Source organism: Otolemur garnettii, unplaced genomic scaffold (assembly GCF_000181295.1).
Source record: "Otolemur garnettii isolate 467f Iridium unplaced genomic scaffold, OtoGar3 scaffold00018, whole genome shotgun sequence".
Taxonomy (NCBI): domain Eukaryota; kingdom Metazoa; phylum Chordata; class Mammalia; order Primates; family Galagidae; genus Otolemur; species Otolemur garnettii.
The window spans coordinates 12,755,845-12,776,780 of record NW_003852413.1 but is presented as its reverse complement, the minus strand read 5'-3'; the positions used below and the strand labels follow the sequence as shown (position 1 = coordinate 12,776,780).

Sequence of the window (20,936 nt, the reverse complement as noted above, 5' to 3'; positions counted from 1 at the left end):
GATGGATGGATGGATGGATGCATGGATGCATGGTGTGTGCATGGATGGATAGATGAATGGATGGGTAGATGGATGGATGCATGCATGGATGGATGCATGGATGCATGGATGCATGGATGCATGGATGGATGGGTGGATGGATGGATGGATGGATGGATGGATGAATAGATGGATGGATGCATGCATGGATGGATGGATGCATGGGTGTGTGCATGGATGGATGGATGGATGGATGAATAGATGAATGGATGGATGGATGGATGGATGGATGGATGGATCCATAGGTGGGTGTTGAGTGGGTGGATGTGTAACACCAAAACCCAAAAAGTGTTGACTGGAACTGATATATGGAACTCCTGACTTCTCCTTAGTGCTCCTTCCCCACACTCTGTGGTTTCCGTCTTGGGCTGAATGGGGATAGAGATGGAACAGAGTAGTGCCTTGGGAGAGTCAGGCACCTCCAGATACTATTTCTGGTTCTATAGCCTTCCAAATATACAGAAGATTTTAGAAACCACTTCTCTCTGCACTCTCTGATCCATCTAAGAAATAGATGATGCCTCCTACCTGGCAGGTTCTTGTGAAGACTTAACGAGACAGAGTATGAAGCTCCCAATGGAGGGTAGCTATTACTGAGCAAGGGATCATATTCATTTTACAATCACATACATAAAGGTATAGCCCAAAACTGGATCTGCAATTTTTGTCAGCTCCCTTCTTCACCAGGTAAGCCATCTCTCCAGAAAATCTTTCTTGGTCTCTCTCAACTCCTTGACACAGTGGGGCCAACAATTTGAGTCTTTCATGCTCCTCTGTGCAGGTTTGGTGCCAACATCCACCAAATGCTCAGCACCAGTGATGAACCAGGCAGACCACACTGATGCAGAGAATTGGGAAGCAATAGGGCTCTCTCCCTATTGGGATCAGAGACACTTAGCTCTGAGGTAGGGTTGCCAGATAAAATATAGAATGTACAGCTAATTTTAGATAAACGGCAGATGATTTCTGCCCCAGTATTTTTCTGTTCAATTATATATTTATACTAAAATATATAAAGTATATTTTAATACAAAATATATATTTTATAAAAGTTATGTGTGTAGCTTGAATTTATCTGAAATTCGAGTCTAACTAGACACCCTGAATTTTATTTGTCCAGCATGGAAGTGAATACTGGGCGTACAGCCTAGCAGGGAAGAGAAGATGGAAGGCAACACAGTGTAGGGAAGAAGACAGGGGAAGGGAGAGGCCATCATTACCCTAGTCACAAGCGGCCCTCAATCGACAAATGCTTGTGTGGCACATTCTGTGTGCTGGACATTGTGCTCAGCCCTGGGGCACTTTGGTGAACATGCCCTGGGACCTGCTATTGAGACAGATGCTCCCAGCAGGCACATGGAGATGCTGCCAGTCTTGTGGGGAGGTGCCACGCAGCAATTAGTCCACAAGTGGCTAATTACAGGTGCCTTCAAGGGACAACACGGAGATCCAAGCCAGCCCCCAGTGGCTCTAACCTAGCATGGGTTGGGGTCAGTGCTTTCCTCTGAACTTGCTCCATGCTCAGACATAAATTTGCCTGCCCCGGTGCTCCGCAGCGCACCTACACAACTGAGATGGGCGTGGGGTGCCCTCAGCTGCCCAGACCACATGACTTTGAACTCTCAGACCTGTAGTCACCCACTGTGCTTTATTACTCTGCCAGCCTGCCCAGTTCCAGCCACCCCATGACCCCCAGCTTTCCCCACCAGCCTTAGGGAACAGCCTGGCATATTCCTCTGGCTGCCCATTGCCTGGGTTCCTGCCTCCTCTCGACACCTCTGTGGGCAGAGGCCCCAGCAGCCTTAGTTGTTTCTGATCAAGCTGTGTCCCATCCCAGCTGCGGTCAAAACTCCCCCAGGGGCTGCCGTCTGCCTCTGCTGGTTTGGGAGACTTCCAAGTTCCATTCATTCATTCATTCATCCATCGGTGGCGTAAAGTTTTTGATCCACCATGACAGTCATGGGAGCCACTACTGACGCAGTTTCTGGCGTACAAGGGAGTGTTTGAAGGAAAATAACCCAGAGCTGGCTTGCAGGAAATAAGGGCAACTGACGTGCCTGCGGTGTGCTGCCAGCAGATAAGGAGGCACACAGACGCTTTCTCCCCTGGTGCCACACGCAAGAAGCCCTCCCGGGACACGCAAGCTTCCCTTCACCAACCAGAGGAGCTGCGAACGCCAGGGCATGGTGCCCCAACAACATCCCTTGGGCGTAAGACAAAGAGGCAGTTTGCACTGTGCCTCATCATTCAGGGGAGGAAAGGATCTTCGGTGCTCATGACAACTGCACGGTGGGGAGGTGACATCCTCAGGAATCAGCATCCATTACGCAGCCAGTGTGGAGCAGATAGACATTTCTTGGGGACACTCTCCTGCATCCCTCCTGTCCCTTCTCTAGTTCTGAGATGCTTCTGTTAACTTCACTCTCATCCCTAAAGGATCAGACCCCTTTTGATGCATGAGACAGAAAACAGTAAGAAAAACACTAAACCGTTTGCTTACATAAACCAGGAGAAAGAAAAAGAAAGAAATGAGCCTGAAACGGGGAGTTGATTTTAGGTTAGAGAGTTCAGGAGGTCTGCTCCAAGCAGATCTTGGCTGGACTGTCACTCCCCCGTGGAGAGGTGCTCCCCGACCCTCCACCTGACACGGAGCCCCTGCCACCTACAAGCTGCCGTGGCATTCTGTGATGACTCATGTATTGGCATAACAGTGTTAGTCTTTGTCTCTCTACCAGACTGTAGGAAACTCCTCAGGGTAACACAAATATCCCCATTGCCTGGCACTGGCTATTCACAAAATAACATGTTAAATGTCTAAAAACTTGGGCCAGAGTATAGGGAATGTTCCATCCTGCTTTTATGTTATAACATTATACGGCAGACCATTTTCCTAGGTCGATGAATGGCTTTGAACATATTTTAATGGATTCCTGGTGTTCCACTGTGTAGATATATCTTCGTTTAGCCCAATTTCAACAGACATGGAGGGCGGATATCTCCTTGTCTGCCAAGCATCCGCATATGTGGTTGAAATAAGCCATTTAGCTTGATATTTGGACAAATGACCCCTTGAATTAGAGCTGTGTCCACAAGACTAGGCCTTGGCCATGGACTATATCCTTCACAGGCATGAGCCCACAGATGCCACAGCAAAGAGGCAAGGACGGTCCCCCAAATGACGATCTAAACCCCAGCACAGGTGTCCAGACTCTTTTCCTTTCTGCCAAACATTGAAAGAATAGGAGCTGTCTTAGGCCACACTGTAAATACACCAACGAGCAAAAGAAAAGGTCCATGCATACTTTTTGATCCAAGACCACAGATAAGCAAAGCAGTACTCAAATAATCTGCACTTGGCCCATGGGCCACAGGTTGGACACCCCTGGAAAAGAACTACTTCTCCTTTTGTCTGATTACAAAACTGGAGCCTGCATCATGCTCAGATGTGTCCTCTGTTCCACATTGGTAATCACTTTCTTTCCACACAGGATGCTGAGCCACAGGTGGCATCTGAGCTCTGCATAAGAATTCAGGGCAGGTCTCTCACTCAACAATCACCAGCCACGTCTGACCTTGGCCACCAGCCACGTCTGACCTTGGCCTTTGCCCGTGATGACACCTGGCAAGGCATCTGTCAGCGCTCCTTCACTGCTCTCTAAATCAATCCCTCCTCACTGAGCCCCTTCCACTAGTGGGTCCCAACTCGGGAAGAGGGCTGCTCTCCAGGGTCCCAGCAATTTGGGCTCTGAGCTCTGTGAGCTGAGACAGGGACCACACATGGGTGGTCCTTATGCATTATCATATCAGGCTTTGCTGTCAGACAGATGTGGCTTCCTCTCCCAGCACTGGGCAGCCTCAGAACCTCTCTGAGCCTTGATTTCTCCATCTGAAGAACAGGTGCAGTGAGCATCCTTACCCCACAGCACGGCAACAGGTGTGCTGAGACCTGACACAGGCACACGGCAGTGCACAGTGACTCCCACCAGTATCTTGGGCCCAGCTCCTAAGCCCTCACCTGGCATGGAGTCAGGGCCCAGCAAAGACTTCACGGATCAGCACACAGACAAATGAACCAGTCAGCGTAGTCACAACAGGCCACGTCTCTCTCTACGACAGTTGGTTACAGTCAGTCTGCAGAGCCAAATGCTTTGTTTGCCTTGGCTGGCTTCGTTCCCACTACACTGACAGTTTGTTTGAGTCTCCTGGAGACCGTCTGACAGTCTGTGAGCCCCTGGATTCCTGTGCCCATCAATCAGATTGCTCAGTTTCCAGGCTGAGATGCTCTTCAGACAGAACAACGAGAGATGGACAAGGAGCAATCTAAGGTCAGAGAGAGCAGGGCCCGGCACTGTCCCGCCAGACCTTGGGCTACTGTTCTGGCTTTGACTTAGGGAGCAGCTGTGAGAGACTAGATGTGAAGTTTTGTGTTCTAGGAGTTTCAGGACTCTGCTGAGTCCATCAAAGTCTCATCCTGAACTTGGGTGCCCAGTGCTGTGAAGAGGGACCAGGCGTGTTTGAACCCAGGAGTTAAGTTACTCAGAGCAGCAGTGACCCAGGTGATATTCGAATGGCCAAGGACTGAACAGCATTAAGACCTCACATGACACTTCATGAAAGGCAAAAGGGTGGCACAGGGGCCAAAAGGGAGGGTTTGAGGTCAGCAGTATGTGGACTCAGACCCCCTGGCACGTCCTCGCTGTGTAACTGTGGGCACATTAGCAATGTCCCTGAGCCTTCACTTGCTCATCAGTAAAATGGAAACAATAACACTGCCCTCCACACAGGGCATGAAGATTAGTAAGACAGTGAGTGCAGAGTGCTCAGCACAGTGGGATGATGACGGAGATGGTGACAATGACAATGACAATGGAAGTCAGAGAGGAGAGAGAGGGGAGGGAGAGGCCAGGGAGGTGATGAAGGGGAGGTGAGATGATGGCCATGTTGGTGGAGACAGGGGAGGGGAGAATGGCAGGCCAAGTGGGGGCAGGGTGCCGGAGAGACACGTCTTCATCCTCCTGTAGTCCTGTATCATGCCGGGAAGAGCCATTCAGCCAGTTTCCTCAGGGGGCTGAGAGATTCCCCTAGCAGAACTGGGGAGTACCCAAATGACAATGATCATGTTTTTCACTTTCTTCCCTTTAGAACCGCTGGTTGCCAGGACAGAGGGGAGGGGACAGATGCTGGGTAGATCAAGTGCACAGCCAGCCTGTGTTGCTCTCTGCAGGGGCTGCGGTCACACTGACATTCCCACACCATGGGGTCTCTACGTGGGATAACATGGGAGCCATTCTCCACCTTGCAAGGAGCAGGTTCCCTCCCTCAGACACGGTGTCACCGGGCACAGGGCACCTTGCCAAACGTGGCATATCCACCATCTTCCCTTATCCTCACCAAGGAGCTGCTTCTGGAACACACTAGAGGTGTGGGGTTCCCTTTCTCATACAAAGCTCTCACTCCTAAGCCACCAACCAGGAGGTGTGGGATTGTCACCAGAGCCCTGTGCTCTGTCACCATCCCCCACGACCCCAGTCAGGATGTGCAGACTCATTTCCCTCGAGGAGGAGGGGCTGTGCAGCAAGGAGAAACCACACAAGCTGCTTGGGATCAACCCCCGGACCTCAGCCTCAGCGACCGCACCCAAGCCCTGGCCCTGCAGGTGGACCTTATGAGAATCTGCTTTGAACACAGAAAGAAAATAAGCAAAACAGTCACATCTGATAGGCTTGGCATTCCAAAATCTGTAAACTCACTTCCTGGTTCTCAGAATTTCTGGGACAGGGCAGGCAAGGAGACTAAGGGAGGAAGAGGAAGAATATTTACTTTGATCTCTTCAGTTTCTGGACTCTGTCGCACTCTCCCACCTACCCTGAGCTGCAGGCCTCATACGGGTCTGACACAGGAGGAAACTGAGGCAGCAGAGTTAACTCCAGTAGGTGGTGGGCAGAGCCTGCTTCTCCACGCTGGGGCATGAGTCACCACTCCCCGGCAATAAGCAGGGACTAGTCACACACCAGCTGTGACCCCGACAGTCCCAAAGCCAGAGACACAACATGCTACAAGTGACAAGAAGCGCCGTGCACACCTGTTCCTTCCCCTACTCCCATCTCAGCTGCTGGGGCTGAATCTAGGGGGACAGAGGAGAGGAAGCAGGACACACCGAGGACACCTTGCAGCTGGCAGTACCATTTCTGTTCTCACAGCATTCTATCTATTTTGCTGCTTTTGGAACCTACGTTCTAGCTTTTCTTTCTTTCTTTCTTTATTTTTTTTTTTGAGACAGAGTTACTCTGTCCCTCTCAGTAGAGTGCCATGGTGTCACAGCTCACAGCAACCTCCAACTCCTGGGCTTAAGCAATTCTCTTGCCTCAGCCTCCCAAACGGCTGGGACTACAGGTGCCCACCACAACACCCAGCTATTTTTTTTTTGTTGCAGTTGTCATTGTTGTTTAGCTGGTTCGAACCTGTCAGCCTCGGTGTATATGACTGGTGCTGTAACCACTGTGCTACAGGCGTCAAACCTCTAGCTTTTCTTATTACATTCCTTTACCAAGTGTGGCATCTCCTGGACAAAAAAAATAGGCCTAGCCCTCATAAAACACAAATTCATCTGCGTCTTTCTCTCCCTAACCAGCAGGGAGCGGACCCCACCCAGATGGCACACTTTCCCTTCCCGCCAACAGGCTCCTGGTTACTAACCTGCCACCAACAGCTGCTTCTGCCAAGCCAAACCCAGGCCCAGCGGGAGATGCACCCACCGGCACCCAGGGAAGGTGAGTACAGGAAGGGGCAGGAAGCCAAGGTGGGGGGGGTACTCACCGGGCATCGGTGCACCAGCCAGTACGCCTTCTCCTGGCAGTCCAGAGCGTACCTGTCTGCTTTGTTCCTCTCCTTTCCAGCCCTGAAAAGCCAAAAGCTGTGTTTACGGCCAGGAATCCTTTGCATCATTGATGAGTGATGGCCGTTCCTGGTGACCTGGACCATTCTCCCAACATACATTGTAATAACAGCAAACCCAGCAAACAGTGACGTCACATGATGAGCCAGGCCCCGCCCTGGCTATTTCACCTGTAGTAACTCCTTTAGCCCAATTTAATCCTTCCAGTGAACTTCTCTCACTTCTCAGCTTAGGGAACTGAAGGAAAGAGGAGCTGCAGGCCCAGCCAGGGCCATACCGGCAGCAGGTGGCAGAGTGTGGCTTATGCCAGGGGGTCTGGCTCCCCCACCACACTGTGCGGCCACGGTTGGCTCTGGGACCAGATCAGCTTCTCCCACTTCGCCACTGGAGAAGAGCGCCGATGCCCTTCTGGGCCGACATCTGAGCACCTGGCTTTTTAACTTTTTCCTGACTTGGTGAACTAGTTGGGGAAGATGCTGGCCTCAGGACATCCTCTTTTCTCCCTACCTGTCAATTCCAACCTCTTACTCCAAACAGTTCATGCCAAGTTACCACTGTAAAAGGTTATTCACTTTCTCTCAGTCTCCCCCGTTCTCTTTCTGGATAGGGAGTGATGCTGCAGTAACGAGGTTATGCTGATTGTCACACCACAGCCCCGTTCTGCGCCATTTCCACGGCGACCTGCATGCACACTCCTTAATGCTTGTTTTCCCAGGCAGCGTGGGATGACGCACACGCCCTCCGCGTGACAGAGCTGGCGGATTTATCTCCCGTTAATGTACTGTGAATAACATAATAATACCTAGAGATCCAGATGGGAGAACAGCGCCATTCCAGCGGGGTGTTTCGCCAACCTCCTCTGGAAATTAAATATAAATGCTGTCGCTTGAACTTCCCCTTGCCAACCTAACTGGATTTTCTACCAGCCCACGTCTTCAGGAGCAGGGTCCATGGTCTGCCTGAGGCACTGAGGAGTGTCTATGATACTGGACAGCCTCAGACAGAGTCAACCCCCAATTTACCCTGCAGGTCCTTTCCAGCTTTGCTATGCTTTTATCAGAGGACAGTCATGATAAGTGGACTCTAAAGAGAGCCAGTAAATTAGGAATTACTTCAGTTCATCATATTATGAACTTTTTTAGCAATAGCATTTGCTTAATCATTCATTCATTCATTCACAAATTATTGATCTTCTCCTATGTTCCAGGCACCAAGAGTCTACCGGTGAACCAGCCCTGGTCCCTGCCTTTGAGAACCTTGTGAACATTATACAAATAGTAAAAAAAAAATCAATACAGAATTGCAAACTGCAGTCTGTGCTATAAGAAGCCCTTGGGGCACTATAATATAGAATCGGGGATGGCCTCTGCGGTGGTTTTTAAATATGTTTACAATTCGTTAACATTCTCTCCACTGACAGAGGTCTATGTCCTCTCCCCTTGAAGCTGGTGGGGTTTTGTGATGTTTTCGACCAACATAGGATATCAGACATGGCACTGTGTAATTCCTGAAGCTGGGCCATAAAACGGGATAGTTGTCACCCTCCTCACTGGAATATGTGCTCTTGAAACCTCCAACCTCTGGTAGTCAAATCTGACTGACCCGAGGCCACCATACTGGGAGGAAGTTCAAGCTAGACCAGGTAGAGAGCAAGGGACACCAGGCAGCCCCCACCTGTCCCAGGTCCCCAGCTCCAGCAACCTCTCAAGAGATTCTGAGTTGGTGTTGCTCAGCCAAGTCCTTCCTGAACTCCTCACCTATGGAAATCATGATAGATACCAAATAATAGTTGTTTTGAGTCACTAAGTTTGGGGTGATCTGAGTGCAGTAATAGGTCATCAGAAAAGCCTCCTTGAGGAAGTAACGTTCCTCAAGGAGGAACATGGGCGTTCCCTCTGATAGCTTAGAGAGTCCAGTCTCATGATCCTATTTGTGTTTCAAACATGGGTGCAAAATGGGAGCAGAGAGGCCAGTTGGGCAGACACTGCCAGCTGACAATGAGGTTGGTTTGATCAGGGTAGGGGAATAATGGAGGCAGCCAGGAGTCCCATTGAGTGGAAGGGATTTTGCCAGACCTGACAACAGGACATTGGGTATGGCTGGAGACGGAGGTGGATGGTGGTTCTTTGTATTGATGTGGGTAATCATGAAGGAAGAAACTGGAGAGTGAGGGGAAGATGCATTCAAACATGGACCAGTTGGAGGTGTGACTCCAGCATGAGCAGGGTCTGGAACTCAGAAGAAGGAGCTCGGTATAACAAAATGACTACCTTATGGGCCAAACTAGATGGCCAGCATCATTTTATGAGGCCCTAAATCTGAACTCGGAGGCAGACTTTGAGTTTAGCCTTGGAAAGCCAGCGCCTCAGGAGAGAGCCTTTTAGGAACCGCTTACCCCAAAGCACCTAGGAAAGGAGGAGGGGAATGTCCTGTGATCTGGGCAGCACAGAACTTTATCCCAGCTGAGGCTGTGGCCAGGTGGTGGGCCTATGGGACCACTGAGAACAGCTCTGAGCCATGAGAACTCCTAGAGCTCCCTGAAAAGCATATATCAGGGTCCATGGTCCTGTGGGCTGCTGGGACCGTCCTGCTCAGAGCAGAAAGTCAGGGGGGAAATGGAGGCACTGGCAGGGAGGGACACTTCTTGCTCATCTCTGTGTCCCTGGGGTCCAGCCAGTGCTGGAACCCATTAGCACCTCAAAACTGCTGCAGTAAAACTTGGTCAATAATGTACACCAAGCTCTGCCACTATCTTACCTAATGACCTTGGCCAAGTGATTCTAACCTCTCTAAGCCTCAGTTGTCACCACTGGGAGAGGTGACAATGACCACTACTGTAAGCATTTCTCCCCCACTGACATAAAATGAGACAGTACCCAAGAGGTCACCAAAAGAAGTCTTATAAACAAACAGACATAAGTGACAAAAGATTAGAAAGCTACACCTGTGTTGCTCTGTCCCAGACATGCCCAGGCAGAAACATGAGAGTGGCTAATGAGCAGTGGCAGCTCTCCAACTGATGGGCCACATGAGTCTAAATTCTACAGATATACTGGACCCTTTACTTCCCCTAGACTGGCTCTCTCATGTGACGGTTCTCATCACTACTCCAATTCCTTGGCCACTCCAGAAAATCACTCTCCACCACTCAGCCCAGCCAGACACCTGCAAGCCCAGACCTTTCAGGATCCAGCCCCGCTAAGGGAGAATGAGGCTGGGCCAGTGGGAATGGCCCCTTCTGGTATTCATTGGTGCTGGTCACCAGATATTCCCGCCTCCTCTGCTTCTTCTTGGGCACATGGTAAGATTGTACCTTCCCACCCACTACCCTCTGGAGTTGGGCATAACCATAGGGCTTGCTTTATGAGTTATAAGCACAAGAGATGGTGTCACTTTGATCCACACAGGCTCTCCCTCCCCCTGCTATAGGAATAGCCAAAGCGCAGGTGGATGTCAGGACCCCAGGTGAGGTGAGCCACAGTGGACACAGAACACAAGCACGAAAGCAGAATCTTAGTGGTTTCCAGCCCCTGAGAATTCAAGGCTGTTGGTTATGACAACCTAACTCATCCTGACAAAAATACTCTCCCCACCATTCACTGTCCCCCATATGTATAGCCGGCTCTCACTGATAGGCCGAGGCCTCAAGGGGATGCTCGGCTCCAGTTCTGACCTGCATAACAGACAAATGTGAGCAATGGGTGATTCTCACATGCAAAACCAATTACTATCTATCCCTCCCCTGTTTAAAAATCTTTCTGTGGCTCCCCAGGGCCCCTTAGCACAAAGCCCTCTTGAGATCTGCTCTTGTGTACATCTCTAGTTGGAATCTTGCTAACTTCCATCACATCCACACTTTGCACACTTGGCTGTAGCCACAGGAACAGCTCACAGTGGGTACTCTCCCAGCTCCAGGTTCTGGTTCTAACCACCTAGATCACCCTTCCTCCCACCACACCTCTCCTCTATATCCATCCACCATCCCCCTCCCTCACCTGACACCCCTATGCAACCATGTTAGGGCCATTCTACAGACAGCTCCACTGCAATCCCACCACACGGCCCTCCCCTTATGGCAGCACCATGGCCTATTCGCTCATCTGCCTGACCCATGAAACTGTCTTTTTATTTCCTATGTGCAGCCCAGTGTTTGGCACATAAATGTCCAAGAAAGGGTTATTTAATTATAGGAAACAAAGAAGGAAGGGAGGGAAAGGGGACCACCAGAGAACAGGTGGGATATCCTCTCACTCACTTGTACTGCTCTTTGGCCTGCATAATGACGAAGTCCCACTTGTAGTTCATTTTTTTGTTCAAGAAATCATAATTTTCCTAGAGAAGAAAAACAGAATATGGACAGTGAGCCCTAAGGCATATGCCATGTGATGCAGGGCAAAAAGCCCTGAGTCAACAAGAACATGCCCCGGGCCCATCGCAACCACAGACAGACCCAGCCTAACGGTGGACCCCACTTCACAACAGTGTCCACTCACAGAGATTTCACAATAAGTCTTATTTTTCTTGATATTTCATTTTTTTAAATCAATATATCCCAAATCTGATTAGGAAGAGAGGATCGGGAATGAGGAAGAATATGCAAACTCAATATTCAACAATGGAACATCACAAATCTGCAAAGCTTAAGCCCTAACACCAATGTGATCTTGGCCCTTCTAAAAACATGTCTGTAAGGAATAAAAACACAGCAAGATTGTTACCCTCTCCCCAGAAATTCTAGTCTTTTGAGGGTTAGAGTGTATTTGGGGGGAAATCTGGTTTACCCAGCCTAAAACAAAAGTCTGAAGGGTACTATTATTTTCCCACCATAAACTCAGATTCAAATCTGTTAACCAAGGGTGGTCCATGATAATACATATTGATCAAGTCATCTTGTTTGGGGATAACACAAAAGAACAAATAAATGGATGGATGGATGGATGGATGGATGGCCGAGTGGATAGATGAATGGATGGGCAGGTGGATGATAAAGTAGCATATTAATGTAATTGTGTGGGGAAGACAGAAAAAATATCTCAATACTACATTCTATTCAGTTATAATAACCTCTATCTGAAAACACCTCTGTACCTTTTCATAGTCTTCTAAAATCCCTTTCTTCTTGATATTTCGCTTGGCCAGATAGATGGCTGCAAAAGAAAGTAGTGACATTTTCCATCACCATCAAGTTTCAAAACCCCATCTGCAGCTCCCTGTGCTGGAGGCTGCCATGCTCAGAGTGGCAGGGAAAACATCCAGCCCTCCCTGTCCTTTCCCCTGGGACACACCCAGTACTGATGTGAACTGACGTAAAGGCCATGATGACAGCAAGACAAATGTCACCAAAATGCAGCAAGTAAATTAGCAACACATAAAGCACTACCCAAGGCATAGATGGGGATGGGGTAGTTACCATAATCTGTGTCTTCAGCTGGCCACTGCTGGGTGGGCCAGAAATAGGGCGTCTGCAAAAAAAAAAACATGAGAAACCATGCTTTAATACGGGGTTGCAACCCCATGCATCCACCCTATCCCATCATTAAAGAGATAAAACTACCTTAGCCCTCTCCACCATTCCTAAGGTCCTGATCTGTTAAGATATGAAGCCAACCAATTTTTTTTTTCTTTCTGCTCTGTCACCAGCCTAGAGGGCAGTGGTATGATTATAGCTCACTGCAGCCTCACACTCCTGGGCTCAAGCTTCCCGCTTCACGGGGTTACTGGTGAAAACCACTGCCCCAGTTTCTTTCCAAGTGAAATCAACCCTACATTAATACCCAAGGCCAAGACTCACCTGAAAACGGTAGAGGCTGTTGTCAGGTTTGAGAATGAGATTCTTGGGGTCTTGCAGGGGGTAAATGTAGCCATACTTGACAATGAAGTTGCCCAAGTTCTGAGCCTCTAGGGAGAAGCAGTTCAAACACAGATGTGAAGAGCCAGGCCAAGGGCAGAAGCTCAGCGCCTTGCCCCACATGGCACCCCAAACTCATGGAGCGATGTCCCTATCCTAACAGTGCTGCATCTGAGGAGTGAGGACAGTGGCTCCTGAACTTGGCTGTGGACTAGTATCAGCTGGGACACACACCAAAGGAGGACTTCCCTGGTCCTGGCCTCAGAAATGATGGCTCTGTAAGTGTAGGTAGGAGTCAGGGAAGCCGAGAGATAACAGGTCCCGCAGGTGGCCTGCTGCACATGGTTGGGGGCAACAGTGGGGAAAGCCCTGGAAAAGCTTCTCTAGGCCCTGTGGATCTGGAAGACGTCACAGGATCAGGAAGAAAATGTTTCTGTTGGACAAATGGACATTTTCTCACTCAAAAAATGAGGGGCCACGTCCTTACTTACCAACTTCTATCCCTTCCACATCTCAGCTCTGCCTGCCCCCCCGCCCCCCAAGCTTCCTCTCCTTCACACATTGCTTGAATTCCCACCCTATTTGGTTTATTTGGAAGCACAGCCTTGTTTCTGAATCTGCTTCAAACTTTCCTGGTTCTATCTCAGAGGCACTCACAAAAGCAGGTGTCTCTACACCCTCTGGAGGGAATCCCACCCCTCCAGTCCTGCAGAGACCTAACCCACATCCCACCCCAGAGCTTGACCTCTGTCCGAGGCGTGGGTTCCTCCTCTTTGTCAAGTGCCACCCTCTGTGACAGACCAGACCTTCTGTTTTCATGCCTCATTGTACCAACAACCTTTTTCCTCATGTTATTCCTTCAGCTCTAATCCATCGTTCCAACTGTCTCCAGACATTCTAGCTTAATCATGGTGATCATACACACTGCCACGCTCAAAACTTGCCTGTGGCTTCCCACAGCCTATACCCCAGACAAAACCTGGACTCAGCAAACATGCCCAGTGGACGTCTACCCCTCCACTGCCCTCCATGTCCAGCTGAAACCATGACTTGCCCGGTCCCTTCCATTTCCTGTTCACTCCATCCCAACACCATCGCTCTTGCTAGACCCTCAGAACTGCCCATCACCATCTCACCCTCATCAATCATATCTGCTAGTCCAGCACCCCTCCAAAAGGTCTTTCTCAATTAGGTCCTCCCCAATTGCCCCCATTATTTACATGCTCTCAATAATTTGTATAAAAGAACTCTTTTGTTCCCTAAGCATCCTGTCTTTGTTGATTCGCACAGGAAAGTTGTGTCTCTCCAATTAAAATGTAAGCTTCTCAGAGATATGGGCTAAGCCTCCGCCCAGTTTCCCCCATGGTGATGAGCACACAGCCATCCTCTGTGACTGAGTGTGGGACAAGCTCTCACCCACACTGGAGATCCAAAGCCGCTGGACAATCCATTGCAGAACGTCACTTCCTGCAAAACAGAGAAGTCTTTGGTCATTGCCATGGTCTCCTGACACCCCCCAGTCCTCCTGCTGTTGTCAACTTGTGTCCTTCCTGCCCAGCTGTGATCTTGTCCCTCTTATGCCCAAGACCTTCAAGGAAACTGCCCCCCCCCCATGTTGTGTTCAGTTCAGACTCTGCAGCCTGTGACTCAGCCTGTCCATGCTGACTCAGCCCGTCTGCAGCTTCCTGAAACCCATGCACGCTCAGTCTTTCCTTGTTCTGCTTATTATCTTTCAGAGCACAATCATTGGTGGGTGGACTGTCATTCATTAATGGGGCAGTAAACAGACTCCGTCTAAACACTGAAAACAAAACCAGATGCAAGGCCAGCTGTTTATGGGACTCTGGACACACAGGAGTAAAACACAGCCAGGCCTGGGATAAGGGGGAGAGGCTGCAGGCAGGGGCCAGCTCTCCTGCACCCCTCAGTCCTAGGAGAACTCCAAGGAACCTGAAAATTCTCAATTCTAATCTGGCCCTCCACATTGTAGGTAAGGTACCTCTGTCAAAAATAGGAAGACAAGACCTATCTTAGAAAGACTTTGTAGGTTGATTTGGAACTCTGGACAATGGAACATGGATACCATTTGTACTCTTGCCCTGGGCCCTGTGAATCTTAGAGGCTGTCTTGAGAAGTACACAGAGTGAAGGCTGGCATGAAAAAGAAGCAGGAGAGGTGGGCAGGACCAAGGTCAGGATTCAGATTATCTAGGGGCCAAGGCGAGCCAAGTTCTGCCAACAAGCCCAGAGCTGCTGCAGGACCCCACGGAAGCTCTGAGCCCCCTGCTCAGCTTAGGCACTCTGCCCTAAGCAGACAATGTGCCTTTTAGGAGAAGGGCAGCAGCATCACAGAAGGAAGATAAGGTGCCCTTGAACCAAGCACCCAACTCAGATGCCATCTGGCAAACGCCAATGACCACATTTTCCAGCAACCTCGGCCTGCTTTCCAAAGGCCAAGCTGGGTCCCTGCTGGGGTGAGAACTGGCCCACAAAACATGCCAAGAAAGAGGGTTTGGGATGGAGACCCTGGGTCTGTATCCTAGTAACTGGACAGTCAAAAATGATCCTTCCTTCCTTGTTTCCTTGAACGGCCACTCACATGCTCTCTGAGCCTAGTTAACTATCCACAGCTACGGCTGGGCTGGACAACCAGTGACTCTTCCCTTCAGAAGTGACTTCGACTGATTCTCTTTTCTGTTGCCCTTAGCATTATTCACCCCCGTTGGCTGTTCAGAGGCAACGTTCTTCATTTAAAATCCTACGACTGGGTATTGAGACTTTCCACAAGTCTCTCTTCAAACGATACAGGGCAGTGTGCAGAGAAACAGACCCAGACAGACGTCAGACTGATGAGCTCTTTCCAGCACAGAGCCGGAGCCGAGGGCTTTCTCACCCACTTGACTGCTTCCCGAAATAGACTAAATGAGATTATGGTGCCACCGGCATCCATCCCATGTGGTCTGTGCTGGCAGCGCAGCAGGAGGCTCAGGCTCCCACGTCAGCCACCTTTGTCCCCAGGAAGCCCCAGGTCACCTGCCATCTGAGAACTGGATGGAGATTTGCTTCTATTACAGGTGCTGATGCTGCAGGACCAGCACTTCTCCCTGTGTCCTGTTTCTACAGCGCTGGGATTTGCCCGGGCAGCAGAAATAAGGGAAAACGTGGCAGGGTGGGTGGCTCGCCCCCACCAGGGACGAGGTGCCCTGGACGTGCAGGGAAGCAGGGAAGCATGCACACACTGACGGTGACAGAAGGGTGGGCCCTGGGGTCACACCTCTGAGCTCACGTCCAAGCTCACTTGTGAATAAACTCAGTGAGTGATGACAAGTTACAGACCCTCTTTGCTTCTCCATGGCCCACCTGCAAAAACAGGATGGTCGTGTCTACCTTTAACTTCACTGTGGGTGCTGACAGGCCCAGCACAGGAGGGTGCCAGCCGTGGCCACCCACCCTTGGTTGCTACATGCTGACACCAGCACTGAATTCCTCCAATCATTCTCTTAGACAAGGATTGCAACTCCTGCTTTAAAAATGAGAAAACTTAGAATATGGCCACACAACTAGAAAAAGCCACCTGAATCCTGGTGCAGTGGCTCGTGCCTATAATCCCAGCACTTTGGGAGGTCAGGATGGAAGGATTGCTTGAAGCCAGGAGTTCAAGACCAGCCTGGGCAAGAAAGTGAGACTCTGTCTCTACCAAAGTAAGAAAAATTAGCCTGGTGTGGTGGTGCACTACTCTAGTTCCAGCTACTAGGGAGATGAAGTAAGAAGACTGCTTGAGCCCAGGAGTTCAAGGTTGCAGTGAACTGTGATTGAGTCATTGTACTCCAGTCTGGACAGAGTAAGAACAGTATAAGAAAAGAGAGAGAGAGAAGAGAAGAGAAGAGAGAAGGAGAGAGGGAGGGAGAGAGAGAAAGGGAAAGGAAGCAAGGAAGGAAGGGAGGTAGGTAGGGGGAAAGAGAGAGAGAGAAAGAAAGAAGGGGGGAAAGAGGAAGGAAGGAAGGAAGGAAGGGAGGGAGGGAGGGAGGGAGGGAGGAAGGAAAAAGGAAAGGGGCGGTGCCTGTGGCTCAGTGGGTAAGGTGCCAGCCCCATATACAGGAGATGGTGGGTTCAAACCCAGCCCCAGTCAAAAAAAAAGGAAAGGAGAAAGGGAATAAGAAAGAAAAAGGCATCTGAAGACTTCAATCCAATGTTCTTTGCACAATGCCAGGCCAGGACTCCATAAAGCAAGCATTCCATAACCTTCTATTAACCATCCTCTACGAACACAGTTGTGTTAAGCATTGGGGTTACCCAGGGAAGTGAGATAAGATGCCACCACCTCTTTAAGGGCCTCCAGTCTTGTAGCCAGAATGAATGACAACCAGGATAGGGCAGGGGGCAGGGGGCAGGGATGCCTTCAAGAAGAATTGCTACAGCTTCACCTTCAGTGATGTGCTGAGCAACGGCACCCTGAAAATCTGCCTCTCAGTCCAACTCTTGGGGTGCTCATAGCTACTCTGGTCCCCAACTTTTCCCAAGTCTGTCCCATCAGTTTCCTTTTCTTTTGTGAGCTGCCCCATAGCATTCCAATTAATTCCCGTTCAGCTCCAACAAGCCAGAGGGGATCTTCTGTTGCTTGTGTGCAAGGAAGCCTGGGCAGTACGCTGTGGTGGGGCTCCCTCTCTTGCCAGCAGTCAGAAAGGGGAAGGGGAGGCACTGGCTGCAGTGGCTCTGCAAAAACTAGGTGCTTTGAGAGAAAAATCAGCAGTCAGGTCAGGGTGGGGTAGAAAGGGAAGGCTCCAGCCAAGCATGGCAGAGTAGTGTGGCCCTGGCTTGGGTTTGGAAGCCACAGGCCACGTGCCTTGGTAGGAAACATACTCTTAACTGCAGAACCAAGGTCACAAAACAAGGACAACACATTAACCAAAATGTACTCCCCTTTTAGAGTCCTGTGGCTCCTGCCAATATCCCCAAACTGTACTCTGCAGACACTCTGCCTCTGGCACAGAGGAGACAGTGGTGCCATCCCCTTGGGTGGCTAAGGAGGGCCCAGATATGAATAGAAGGTAAGGAGAGGAGCAGCCAGACGGAGGCCAACTTTTTTCTGTCAATTTTTTTTTCCTGCTACCTGATTTCATTGAAGCTAAATAAAATAAGCAAACAAAAAAGGACCTCCCGAGAGGAACGGCTTCAAGAAGTGACCTATTGAGTTGTTTTTTTGTTTTTTCTTTCTTTCTGACTCTTTTATCTGGAGAAGATTGTGTGTTCCAGGAATCATTGAGCTTATTTTATAAAGGGCTGAATAGTAAATATTTCAGCTTTGTGGGCCATAACACGGTCTCTGCACAGCTATACAGTTTAACTCTGTCATCGTAGTGTAAAAGCAGCTGGAGACGATGTGTGAACGAGTGGGTGTGGGTATTCTGATAACACTCCGTTTGCGCCGACCCCTTTGTGGGGTCTGCTCCAGCCCAAGGCTAAGCCACGAGATACATCACCTGTCATGGCATGAGGGACACTGGTGACCAGGACCCTCTGGTTCTGCATCCGGACCCCCGTTTCCGGGTTCTGCATATCCTTCACGAGTGTTTCAATCTGTAAGACAGAACAGGAGAAGCCGGCTGACCAGAACCATTTCCGGAAGCTGGCTGCGGCCCCTCCCACAGCACTGAGAGGGACCCAAAGACACAAAGGTGGGTGCAGGGGCTCGTGACCTGCTGAGGAGCCAGAGGGGCCTTGAATAACCACAATGCATGCAGGAGTGGGTGTGTGTGACCCGCAGACGCTGACACCTTCCCCGCCCGGAGGGCTCCCAGAGGGCCCTTCTCACTGGGAGACTTGGGGAGGGCTTTGAGAGATGACGGGGTGTAACAGAAAGGATTGTGCTGGACAGAAAGTGAGAGAACAGCGCAAGAAAAGGAAGAGAGGGGAAGAGACAGTGGGAGGTGATGCCGAACAGCAGGCCTTGGAAGCCACTCCTGGGGTACGGCTTTTCCAGTGGCTATTCCGGGAGAGAGGTTTGGGGGTGTGAAGGAATTTGGTGAGACAGGAAGCAAAGGACAGGGCCCCTCCCTCCGTGTATTCAAAAGAGCAGCCGGATGAGGCTTGCCGTGACTTTCTAATACAGTCCAACCTCCACAGCTGACCACGTCCTTACACTGACCGCCTCCTTTTGTTGACCTAATTCTCACAGGCCAGACACGCATTACACGTACATATCAGTACAGTAGGCCCAGTTCTTTATGTTAACTACCTCCATATGTTGACCAGTTTGTTACAGCCCCTTGGGTGGTCAATATACACAGGCTCTACTGTGTATCACACCACCGCTTGGCCACTTCATTACAAGGCCCCTTTCATTCAGAGTAAGCGACAAAGGGCCCCCACTGGTCTACACGGTGGGAACCTCCCTCCTGGACTTCTCTCCTACCACTCCCCTCTGGCTCCCTCCAATCCAGCTGTGTTGGCTGCCTTGCTGCCCCTGATCGTGACAAGCACACTCCCAGCCTACTTCAGGGCCCATGCTCTGGCTGATCCCTCTGCCTGAAAGCATCCTTCCGAAAGATCTACATGGCTCTCCTCCTCCTTATAGCTTTGGGAGGGTCCCCCTGACCATCCTGCTTAAAGCTCCAGCCTGAAGTCCACTGTTGGCCCTCTTGACACCCTGCTCACTTTTTCTATTCTCACTCCTAGAAAATAGGCTCTTTAAGGGTGAGTCTGTTGTTCCTCGTCATCTTCTCAAGGCCTAGGAAAGAGCCTGGAACATGGGTAGAAATCAATGAATAGCCATTGCGTGAGTTAATAAATGAGGGCAGGGGCTGAGCCCTGGAAGGGCAAAAATTAACTGAATTTGCAAGTGACCAGGTAGGTCAGGGAGGGTGGTGACAGAAATGACTGTCCCAGGGTGAGAAGAGACAAGGGTCAGAAATATGAATTAGAAAGTGATGGATGTCAAAGAGAGAGTTAAAGCCAAAAAGGATCGATGAACTGTCCAGGGAAGGCTGAGCTGCAGGGAGACAGCCCCCAGCACAGCCCTGATTGTATTAGAGTTGTTTTTCTTCATATTGTTAAAAAATAATTTTCTACTTGAAAAAAAAATTAAATGGAAATAAAATCCAGTTGGATATTATAAAACCAACTGGATGTTTGACACTGTTCAAAAAGAAAACCCAGGGGTTTCTCTTATCGTTCGGTATTTGCCACTGACATTGATAAAGCCTAAGGTCCAGAGGTTTCAAACTTCATGTTCCCCAGAAAAGCACCTATTAACGGGGAAACCATCGACTCCTTCTGCCCCAGATGAGCTTGTCAACAATCAGTCAGTCATTCAAAAACCAGGTACAGCCACGGTCAACTCTGGAAAGCCAAAGAGGAGAAGTGGTTGTCCCTGAGCCCAGGACAATGTGTCCTGTCTTAGTGTCACGTGAACACAACAGAGCCTAGAGCCTGCCAGGAGGAAAAGACTCCTTTTTTTTTTTTTTTTTTTTGAGGAAAAGACTCCTGAAGGGAATCTTACAACGATGGGTAGGAACCAGGCAGTGGACTGGGAAGAGGAGGGTGGATCAGGGTACTCCAGGATGAAGGACCACAGGGGCAGAGGCACAGAACAGGAACCAGCAGGCAGACACAAAGCCCTTGCATGCCTTTACTGGGCCCAAAGCTCTCCCCGGAGGTCCCGGCCACCGTGTGTACTGGACACATCTGCATGGAGGGCTGCACCTCAAACCCGGCCTGTCCACGTTCCAGCCATTACCCAAAGTGAGACAGTTCAGAGATTTTCCTGATTGCCTCCTTGTAACTATCTTGTTTATGCCTTCATTATTCCCCTGACATTTAATAAAACAGCACTCGACAATGCTATATGGCCCCCTGAAATTGACAAAGTCCTTTCACAATGTGAAGGTGCTTGCCGTCCAGAGAAAAGAACCCAAAGTTCTCACAGCCTCCTTGGGATCACCATTCTCTGCTAACTGTAGGATCTTGGGCATCTCATAATCCATCTGAATCTCCTTCTGCTGCCATAAAATGGGGACCATGACACTGTGTGCCCCACCAACTAACATGGTGTTGTGATCTCTTAGAATCTAATTAAGTGATCGTGTAAAAATGTTCTACAAGGAGAGAGCTATGTTATGTATGCATAAAGATATGTACTTTGGGGTTTTTTTTTTTT

At 49.8% G+C, this 20,936-nt stretch overlaps 1 protein-coding gene across 6 annotated transcripts in view; it reads right to left on the bottom strand.

The window, feature by feature from the left end:
- The window catches only part of RGS9 (regulator of G protein signaling 9), a 99,196-nt gene that overhangs the window by 38,664 nt on the left and 39,596 nt on the right, over positions 1-20,936 (bottom strand). For all 6 annotated transcript variants that reach the window (XM_003786182.2, XM_003786184.2, XM_003786183.1 and 3 more), the window contains exons 2-8: positions 18,262-18,358; positions 14,199-14,249; positions 12,726-12,832; positions 12,345-12,396; positions 12,023-12,081; positions 11,190-11,266; positions 6,856-6,937 (exon numbers count right to left, since the gene is read on the bottom strand). In XM_003786182.2, coding sequence (XP_003786230.1) covers positions 6,856-6,937; positions 11,190-11,266; positions 12,023-12,081; positions 12,345-12,396; positions 12,726-12,832; positions 14,199-14,249; positions 18,262-18,358 — 525 coding nt within the window. The remainder of the gene's footprint in view (positions 1-6,855; positions 6,938-11,189; positions 11,267-12,022; positions 12,082-12,344; positions 12,397-12,725; positions 12,833-14,198; positions 14,250-18,261; positions 18,359-20,936) is intronic.